The 10,928-nt window shown below is 40.8% G+C and overlaps 1 protein-coding gene across 6 annotated transcripts in view; it reads left to right on the top strand.

The window, feature by feature from the left end:
• LOC110502604 (zinc finger MIZ domain-containing protein 1) overlaps positions 1-10,928 on the top strand; it is a 204,859-nt gene that overhangs the window by 156,220 nt on the left and 37,711 nt on the right. For all 6 annotated transcript variants that reach the window (XM_036960223.1, XM_036960225.1, XM_036960222.1 and 3 more), the window contains one exon: positions 7,714-7,819. In XM_036960223.1, coding sequence (XP_036816118.1) covers positions 7,714-7,819 — 106 coding nt within the window. The remainder of the gene's footprint in view (positions 1-7,713; positions 7,820-10,928) is intronic.

The raw sequence follows: 10,928 nt of genomic DNA, 5'->3' as shown, positions 1-10,928 counted from the left end.
TAGGGCTACGAACCAATTACAGCCCTCTATTGTGTCCACAAATCACAGCCCTCTGTTATGGTTATGGGCCAATCACATCCCCCCGTTCCCGTGTCAACCGATCACAAGCCTCAGTTATGGTTACTGTTAGCGACTGCGAAGTGAAGCAGCTGCTCAGGCCTTCAAGGGCCTGTGACCGAGGTTAAAGCCCCAGTCATGCTTCACTGTCTGTGCGCACACACACACACACACACACACACACACACACACACACACACACACACACACACACACACACACACACACACACTGTGGGATTATTTAAGATAATCTTTAAAGAGGCAGGATTTGGGGTGCCAGGACAGAGAAGACATCAATTTCAAAGATTTTATTGAGTTACAGTTCATTTACGGAAATCAGTCAATTGAAATAAATTCATTAGGTTCTAATCTATGGATTTCACATGACTGGGAATACAGATATGCATCTGTTGGTCCCAGATACTGAACCTTAAAAAAAGGTAGGGGTGTGGATCAGAAAACATTCGAAGAGGTGCAAATATTGTTTTATTATACCTTTATTTAACTAGGCAAGTCAGTTAAAACTTCTTACGGCTAGTCGACGACATTCCGCTGAAATTCAGCTCGCTTAATTCAAAAATAATTTTTAGAAATATGTAACTTTCATACATTAACAAGTGCAATACACCAAATGAAAGATAAACTTCTTGTTAACTTTTTATGGCTGGGGGGCAGTATTGAGTAGCTTGGATGAATAAGGTTCCCAATGTAAATGGCCTACTCCTCAGTCTCAGTTGCTAATATATGTATATTATTATTAGTGTTGGATAGAAAACACTCTAAAGTTTCTAAAACTGTTTGAATGATGTCTGTGAGTATAACAGAACTCATATGACAAGCAAAATCCTGAGGAGAAATCAAAACAGGAAGTGCGATATCTGGGCTTTGTATGCATTCACCAGAGTCCCTAATGAAATCCCCTTGAGATATGAATGATGTTGCACTGCCTAGGGGTTCCACTAGATGTCATCCATCAATAGATATTATAATGAGGCTTCTATGTTGTTGTGGGAGTGAATGAGAGCAGAATATATCAGCTGTCCATCAAGCAGCCATTTTGTGATTGCGCTTTTTCCTCATGGTACCCACTGCGTTCCATGGCTCAAGAAGACTAGAAGGAATACTCCAGTTGGAACTTTATTGAGGCTAAATGTTAAAAACATCCTAATGATTGATTCTGTACTTAGTTTGAAATGTTTCTTCGACCGGTAATATCACTTTTTGAAGTTTTTGTCCGATATAACGCTGACCAGATTTTGCGTTTGGATATGTATACCAAACGCTCTAACAAAAGAAGGTATTTGGACACAAATAACATTTTAGAACAAAACAAACATTTATTGTGGACCTGGGATTCCTGGAGTGCTTTCTGATGTAGATCATCAAAGGTAAGGGAATATTTATCATGTAATTTCTTGTTTATGTTGACGCCATCTTTGCGGCTGTGGTGTTTTTAAATTGAGCGCCGTCTCAGATTATTGCATGCATTTCTTTTTCCGTAAAGTTTTTTTGAAATCTGACACAGCGGTTGCATTAAGGAGAGGTATATCTATAATGTGTATAACTATATTATCATCTACATTTATGATGAGTATTTCTGTTGAATGATGTGGCTATGCAAAATCACTTGATGTTTTTGGAACTGGTGAATCTAACGTGCCAATGTAAACTCCGATTTTTTTTAAATATAAATATGAACTTTATCAAACAAACATGCATGTATTGTGTAACATGAAGTCCTATGAGTGTCATCTGATGAAGATAATTCAAGGTTAGTGATTCATTTTATCTTTATTTCTGGTTTTTCTGAATGCTATATTTTGCTGGAAAATGGCTGTGCTTATTGTGGTTTGGTGGAAACCTAACATAATCGTTTGTAGTGCTTTCGCTGAAAAGCCTATTTGAAATCGGACACTTTGATGGGATTAACAACGAAAATAGATTTAAAATGATATACGACACATGTATGTTTTAGGAATTGTAATTATGAGATTTCTGTGGTTTGAATTTTGGCGCCCTCTATTTTCACTGGTAGTTGTCATATCGATCCCGGTATCAGGATTGCAGCCATAACAGGTTAATCTACCCATCGTGTCCAATTTCAAAAAGGCTTTACAGCAAAAGCACAACATGTGATTATGTTAGGTCAGAGCCAAGTTACAAAAACACACAGCCATTTTTCCAGCCAAAGAGAGGAGTCACAAAAAGCAGAAATATAGATAAAATTAATCACTAACCTTTGATGATCTTCATCAGATGACACTCATAGGACATCATGTTACACAATACATGTATGTTTTGTTCGATAAAGTGCATATTTATATCCCAAAATCTGTTTACATTGGCGCGTTACGTTCAAAACATCCAAAACATCTGGTGATTTTGCAGAGAGCCACATCAATTTACAGAAATACTCATAATAAACATTGATAAAAGATACAACTGTTATTCACAGAATTAAAGATATACTCCTTAATTCAACCGCTGTGTCAGATTTCAAAAAAACTTTACGGAAAAAGCAAACCATGCAATAATCTGGGTATGGCGCTCAGACAACAAATCAAGCCAAACAGATAACCGCCATATTGGAGTCAACAGAAGTCAGAAATAGCATTATAAATATTCACTTACCTTTGATGATCTTCATCAGAATGCACTCCCACGAATCCCAGTTCCACAATAAATGTTTGATTTGTTCAATAAAGTCCATCTTTATGTCCAAATACCTCCTTTTTGTTAACCTGTTCAGCCCAGTAATCCAAATTCATGACGCGCGATCACTAGGAGCAGACGAAAAGTCAAAAAGTTCCGTTACAGTTCGTAGAAACATGTCAAACGAAGTATAGAATCAATCTTTAGGATGTTTTCAACATAAATCTTCAATAATGTTCCAACTGGAGAATTCCTTTGTCTTCAGAAATGCAATGGAACTCAAGCTAACTCTCACGTGAACGCGCGTCACGAGCTCATGCCACTCTGCCAGACCACTGACTCAAAGAGCCCTCATTCCCCCCTCCTTCACAGTAGAAGCATCAAACAAGGTTCTAAAGACTGTTGACATCTAGTGGAAGCCATTGGAAGTGCAATTTGACCCCATAGACACTGTGTATTCGATAGGCCAAGAATTGAAAAACTACAAACCTCAGATTTCCCACTTCCTGGTTGGATTTTTCTCAGGTTTTCGCCTGCCATATGAGTTCTGTTATACTCACAGACATCATTCAAACAGTTTTAGACACTTCAGGGTGTTTTCTATCCAAATCTACTAATACTATGCATATATTAGCAACTGGGACTGAGTAGCAGGCAGTTTACTCTGGGCACGCTTTTCATCCAAACAGGAAAATGTTGCCCCCTATCTATACAAATTCTTATTTTCAATGACGGCCTAGGAACAGTGGGTTAACTGCCTTGTTCAGGGGCAGAACGAGAGATTTTTACCTTGTCGGCTTGGGGATTCGATCTTGCAACCTTTCGGTTACTAGTATATTGGGAGTAGTGCCTTTCCTCGGCCACGGTGTGTTATATGTGCAAAAGTACTATCTCACAACTCAATGAAACCTTCACTCTTGTGTAGACATTTAGATTCAAAACATACCTATTTGAAAAATACGCTGCGGGATTTTTTGAGTGAGAATTCAGATGACTTTCGAGTAGTAAGACATGTATAAAAGCAACAGATACCATTAATAAGAAGGGGCTAGAAGCCTCTTATATGGTGAGCTACCGAGTGGCTAGGACAGGCAAGCCCTATACTATTGTGGAGGACTTAATTCTTCCTGCTATGCCGAGGATATGTCTGGGACAATGCTGGGGAAATCAAACAACACTGTTTCACGACACATCAGCGACATGGCAAGAGATGTTTTGAAGCAATTTCTGCTTCGCATACAAGGCAGTAAATTCTATTCTATTCTTACAGCTGGATGAGTCAACAGACGTGGCGGGCCTGGCACAGCTCCTGGTATATGTCCGTTAGGTTTATGGGGGGTCAATTAAGGAAGACATCATCTTCTGCAAACACTTGAAACCAGGACAACAGGAGAGGGTATTTTTTAAAGTATTGGACAGCTTTGTGACATCAAACTTTGGTGTTCAAGATGTGTTGGTATCTCTACTGGTGGCGCAAAAGCCATGACAGGGAGACATAGTGGAGTGGTAATTTGCGCGCAAGCAGTTGCTCCCGACGCCACTTGGGTACACTGCAGCATCCAACGAGAGGCTCTTGCTGCCAAAGGAATGCCTGACAGCTTGAAAGATGTTTTGGACACTACAGTGAAAATGGTTAACTTTGTTAAAGTAAGGCCCCTGAACTCTCGTGTATTTTCTGCACTATGCAATGATATGGGCAGCGACCATGTAAAGCTTTTACAAAATTAAGAAGTGCGCTGGTTATTAAGGGGTAAAGTATTGACACGTTGTTTTGAATTGAGAGACGAGCTTGACGTTTTCTTTACTGACCATCATTTTCACTTGTCGCTTGCATGATGACGAGTTTCTCACACGACTGGCTTATCTGGGTTATGTTTTTTCCTCACCTGAATGATCTGAATCTAGGATTACAGGGACTCTCCTCAACTATATTCAATGTGCGGGACAAAACTGAGGCTATGATTAAGAAGTTGGAACTCTTCTCTCTCTGCATTAACAAGGACAACACACAGGTCTTTCCATCATGGTATGATTTTTTTGTGTGCAAATGAACTCAAGCTGACAGACAATGTAAAATGTGATATAGTGAAACACCTGAGTGAGTTGGGTGTGTAATTACGCAGGTGCTTTCCCGAAACAGATGACATAAACAACTGGATTCGTTATCCCTTTCATGCCCTGCCTCCAGTCCACTTACCGATATCTGAACAAGAGAGCCTCATCGAAATTGCAACAAGCGGTTCTGTGAAAATTGAATTTAATCAGAAGCCACTGACAGATTTATGGATTGGGCTGCGCTCAGAGTATCCTGCCTTGGCAAATCGCGTTGTTAAGTCACTGATGCCCTTGCAACCACGTACCTATGTGAGAGTGGATTCTCAGCCCTCACTAGCATGAAAACTAAGTACAGGCACAGACTGTGTGTGAAAAATTATAAGGAGACTCTCCAATACAACCCAACATTGCAGAGTTATGTGCATCCTTTCAAGCACATCATTCTCATTAACCTGTGGTGAGTTATAAACAATTTTTGATGAACAAATGAAGTTTTATATGTAAGATGGCTAAATAAAGAGCAAAATTATTGATTATTATTATATTATTATTTGTGCCCTGGTCCCATAAGAGCTTTATCACTTCCCACGAGCCGAGTTGTGACAAAAACTCACTTGCTTCATGACTCTCAGCGCACTCGTTATGTTATGTTTAATAAATGTATTGTATAGGGTGTGTGTGGCAGGCTTACAATGATGACAAAAAACAACATTTGAGTGTGCCATGACCGTGGTGCTAAAGAAGGTACGCAACTGGAGGTTGAATTTCTGAAGGGGTACGGGACTGTAAAAAGTTTGGGAACCACTGCTCTAAAACAACGTTGGAGGTGGCTTATGCTAGAGAAATTAACATTCAATTATCTGGCAACAGCTCTGTTGGACATTCCTGCAGTCAGCAAACCAATTGCGCCCTCCCTCAAAACTTCAGACGTCTGTGGCATTGTGTTGTGTGACAAAACTGCACATTTTAGAGTGGCCTTTTATTGTCCGCAGCACAAGATGCACCTGTGTAATGATCCTGCTGTTTAATCAGCTTCTTGATATGCCACACCTGTCAGATGGATGGATTATTTTGACAAAGGAGAAATGCTCACTAACAGGGATGTAAACAAATTTGTGATTTTGTTTTTAAAAAATTTTTTTGTGCTTATGGAACATTTCTGGGGTCTTTTATTTCAGCTCATGAAACATGGGACCAACACTTTACATGTTGTGTTAATATTTTTGTTCAGTTTATTTCCAGGGTCAGTTCCAATATCATATTTCCAATGTGCAGGGAGAGTGGAGCGATAGTAGAGCATGAACCTGCAGGAGCGATTCACTGTTTTGATGTTTGCAGAGAACGACAGGCTGTTTGCCAGGGTCACGCCAAGGTTCTTTGCACTCTGGTAGGATGCAGGCCACACTGTGACGGAGAAGTCTTAGAGCGTGCAGGTCTTCCCGGGGAGGAAGAGCACAAATTGAGAGAGAATTTTTTTTTTTTTACAGAATTTCTGAATGTTGTCTTATACTGAAGGGATAGCATCTGTAGGCCTAGTGTGTAGTGTAGTGTAGTGTAGTGTAGTGTAGTGTGTAGCGTGTGTAGTGTAAATGGACAAACTCGTCATTCTGGAAGTCACTTTTAAAGCTTCTTAAAGCTGGGTCAAGTACAAGTGTTGGTTTAGGATTACTTTTTTTTGCTCTAGTTTCCACTGTTTAAAAAAATAATAATAATCTAAAATGACTCAGTCTATAGGTTGAGTAGATGATCAAGGTTAGCAAATCTGTGCCGAGCTTTGCTCAGATCGAGCCTTCTGAACACATCTTTGGACAGTGTTTTTTCTAGGACAGCGGTGATGCGGAAGCTGTAGTCTCTCTACAGACGGGTTGCTCCCGGCAGTGTAGTACCAATGCGTCAGCTTAACCGTATGTAGAAGTTCCAGCAGTTGCGACAGAGGGGACGAGTCGGAAATGGGAAGCATGTCACCCGGTAACATCACTGGCGTATCCGCTTGTTGCACCTCGCTACACATCAGCACAAGTCCTGCCCGCATTTCAAGCCAAGACAACCCAAACTCATAATTTGTTGGGAGTTGTCGGTCTCCCCAGATTTTTTTCTCCCTTTCGAAATGTCAGAGAGAAGCCGACATCCGCCCCATAACTTGTGCTGTTGCCTAACTTACAATGCTCCAAGGTCTGGTATATCCAAGACTACGGATGCAGTCGGACAACTAAATCTGTGAGTTTACTGAATCATCTGATGACTGTAGTTTTTAACAGATGCTCAAACAATGTTCCTGCTGATCTTTTCATTTCCCGTCTGTGTGCTACAATAGATTCAACAAGACTTTTTACATCATGGTTCACCTCATAAACCTGTTCCAGCATAATCTCATTCTGGGAACCCAGAGCCAAATATCACATTATTCGATAACAGAACATCAGGGTTAGGAGGTTAGTGGGACACAAGCATTTCCTAGTTTAGCAGGCATAAGATTATAACTGTTTGCTAAGGAGAGTCGAGGTACTTTCTATCGTGCTTTCATGATAAATGGCAGACATGGAACAAACATATTGGAGTGAAAAGTAGTTCACTATATAGGGAATAGGGTGCCATTTTGGGATGTACCTTACCTGGTAACCTCTCTCTTAGATCTGAAATATTCAAAAGCTCAAATAGTAACAGTTTTGATTGGCTTCAACACAAATACCCTTGAATATGTTGCAGGTAGTTACTTCCTGTGTTGATAATTCTGTGGTTGCTCACTGAGTAGTGTTCTGGTTACTTATCGATTGTTCTCTCACTTTCTCTCTCCCGTCTCCCTTCTATATCTTACCCTCTCTCTTTATCCCCCCCTCTCTCTCTATCCCCCTCTTTCTTCCTCTTCATCTGTGTCTCTTGCTCTCCCTCCCTCTTCCCCCTCCCTCCCTCTCCTCCATTCCTTTCCCCCTTCTATCCCTCCCTCTAGGTGGTGAGTCGTGTGGCAGCCCAACAAGGCTTTGACCTGGACCTAGGCTACAGGCTGCTGGCTGTGTGTGCTGCTAACAGAGACAAGTTCACGCCCAAGTCTGCAGGTAAGAGACACGGCAAAAAGACTGACTAAATAACAGGGAAATATCAGGGTCATGTTCATTAGGGCAACGTTTTGCAACGTTTCTTATTGGACAGATGCAGGTCATCCCGTCCTGTTGCAATTTGTTTTCTTCTGTTTGGTGCCAAATGTACCCAGGTGAAATAGGACTGTAAAATAAAGTGTTACCCGCGCCATGATGAAGTGCAGGCTAGGAAGTCACTGTATGTGACACAGCTAGTGTTGAACACCCCAGGCCCAACGTTTCAATCTTTTAGGAGGCCTTTTGTGTGAATTGTTCTCAGTCTGAGTTCATAAGGTAGATTATTGCATTTACTGTACAGTTGAAGTTGGAAGTTTACATACACCGTAGCCAAATACATTTAAACTCATTTTTTTTTCACAATTCCCAACAGTTAATCCTAGTACAAATTCCCTGTTTTAGGTCAGTTAGGATCACCACTTTATTTTAAGAATGTGAAATGTCAGAATAATAGTGGAGAGAATGATTTATTTCAGCTTTTACTTCTTTCATCACATTCCCAGTGGGTCAGAAATGTACATACACTCAATTAATATTTGGTAGCATTGCCTTTAAATTGTTTGACTTGGGTCAAAAGTTTCAGGTAGCCTTCCACAAGCTTCCCACAATAAGTTGGGTGAATTTTGGCCCATTCTTCCTGACAGAGCTGGTGTAACTGAGTCAGGTTTGTAGGTCTCCTTGCTCGCACACACTTTTTCAGTTCTGCCCACACATTTTCTATTGGATTGAGGTCAGGGCTTTGTGATGGCCACTCCAATACCTTGACTTTGTTGTCCTTAAAACCATTTTGCCACAACTTTGGAAGTATGCTTGGGGCCATTGTCCATTTGGAAGACCCATTTGCAACCAAGCTTTAACTTCCTGACTGATGTCTTGAGATGTTGCTTCAATATATCCACATCATTTTCCTGCCTCGTGATGTCATCAATTTTGTGAAGTGCACCAGTCCCTTCTGCAGCAAAGCACCCCCACAACATGATGCTGCCACCCCCGTGCTTCATGGTTGGGATGGTGTTCTTCGGCTTGCAAGCCTCCCCCTTTTCTTCCAAACATAACAATGGTCATTATGGCCAAACAGTTCTATTTTTGTTTCATCTGACCAGAGGACATTTCTCCAAAAAGTATGATCTTGTCCCCATGTGCAGTTGCAAACCGTAGTCTGGCTTTTTTATGGCGGTTTTGGAGCAGTGTGTTCTTCCTTGCTGAGCGGCTTTTCAGGTTATGTCGATATAGGACTGGTTTTACTGCACCAAAGTACGTTAATCTTTGTCAAGCAAAGAGGCACTGAGTTTGAAGGTAGGCCTTGAAATACATCCACAGGTACACCTCCAATTGACTCAAATGATGTCAATTAGCCTATCAGAAGCTTCTAAAGCCATGAATTTTCCAAACTGTTTAAAGGCACAGTCAACTTAGTGTATGTAAACTTCGGACCCACTGGAATTGTGATGCAGTGAATTATAAGTGAAATAATCTGCAAACAATCGTTGGCAAAATGACTTGTGTCATGCACAAAGTAGATGTCCTAACTGACTTGCCAAAACAATAGTTTGTTAACAAGAAAATGTGTGGAGTGGTTGAGAAACAAGTTTTAATGACTCCAACTTAAGTGTATGTAAACTTCCGACTTCAACTGTGTCTATAAGGTTGTCTGATCACATCCTGGTCACAGAAATGGCTTGCAAGTTTTAACCAGAGCTCTGTGGGCCCATGTCAAAAGAGTTGCACTTTGTAGGGAATAAGGTGCTATTTGGAACATAATGGTCATATTTTAGGGCTTCTGTGGTTTTGTTCATTTCTGCCTTCTTTAAACTGCTTGTACAGTATCTCAGACATGACGTATGGCCAGAGTACATTATAACAGAGAGTATTTATAGTAGCTATTAATCTTTAATGTGCCATTGAGAAGAGCTGTCCGGATGGCCGGCAGCCTCACAGAAAACAGTCAACTCGACAGTCTCTACACACACACACGCACACAAACACACACACACACGCAAACACAAATGTGCACACACAACACACACACACACTACAGTAATGCTGTCCTCAGACACTTTGCCTTTCAAATCCAATTCCTCCAATCCATACCCCATTCTTCCTCATAGTGTCCATTTGTCGGAGTGAAATCTGGATAGGCAGGGACGAGGGAGAGAGAGATGGATGGATGGGTGGAGAGGTAGAAAAAGCCTGACAAAGCCATAACCAGTCAGAATAAAGATAAGGGGATGGTTGAAAGAACTTTGAGTAAACATGAATTTGATTGGCTTGTTTTTTGTGGTAAATATTTGGAATTTCGGCATTATGTGCTAGCATGTACAGTTGAAGTCGGAAGTTTACATACACTTAGGTTGGAGTCATTAAAACTCGTTTTTCAACCACTCCACAAATGTCTTTTTAACCAACTATAGTTTTGGCAAGTCGATTAGGACATCTACTTTGTGCATGACACAAGACATTTTTCCAACAATTGTTTGCAGACAGATTATTTCACTTATAATTCACTGTATCACAATTCCAGTGGGTCAGAAGTTTACATACACTAAATTGACTGTGCCTTTAAACAGCTTGGACAATTCCAGAAAATTATGTCATGGCCTTATAAGCTTCTGATAGGCTAATCGACATCATTTGAGTCAATTGGAGGTGTACCTGTGGATGTATTACAAGGCCTACCTTCAAACTCAGTGCCTCTTTGCTTGACATCATGGGAAAATCAAAAGAAATCAGCCAAGACCTCCGAAAAATAATTGTAGACCTCCACAAGTCTGGTTCATCCTTGGGAGTGATTTCCAAATGCCTGAAGGTACCAGATTCATCTGTACAAACAATAGTATGTAAGTATAAACACCATGGGACTACGCAGCCGTCATACCTCTCAGGAAGGAGACACGTTCTGTCTCCTAGAGATTAACGTACTTTGGTGCGAAAAGTGCAAATCAATCCCAGAATAACAGCAAAGGACCTTGTGAAGATGCTGGAGGAAACAGGTGCAAAATTATCTATATCCACAGTAAAACTAGTGGATATAGTCGACCAGGTTTGGTCCTATGTCGACCAAACCTGAATG

The sequence above is a fragment of the Oncorhynchus mykiss genome, chromosome 23 (assembly GCF_013265735.2).
Source record: "Oncorhynchus mykiss isolate Arlee chromosome 23, USDA_OmykA_1.1, whole genome shotgun sequence".
Taxonomy (NCBI): Eukaryota; Metazoa; Chordata; class Actinopteri; order Salmoniformes; family Salmonidae; genus Oncorhynchus; species Oncorhynchus mykiss.
The sequence above is the reverse complement of the archived record's forward strand: the minus strand, read 5'-3'. Positions and strand labels throughout refer to the sequence as shown.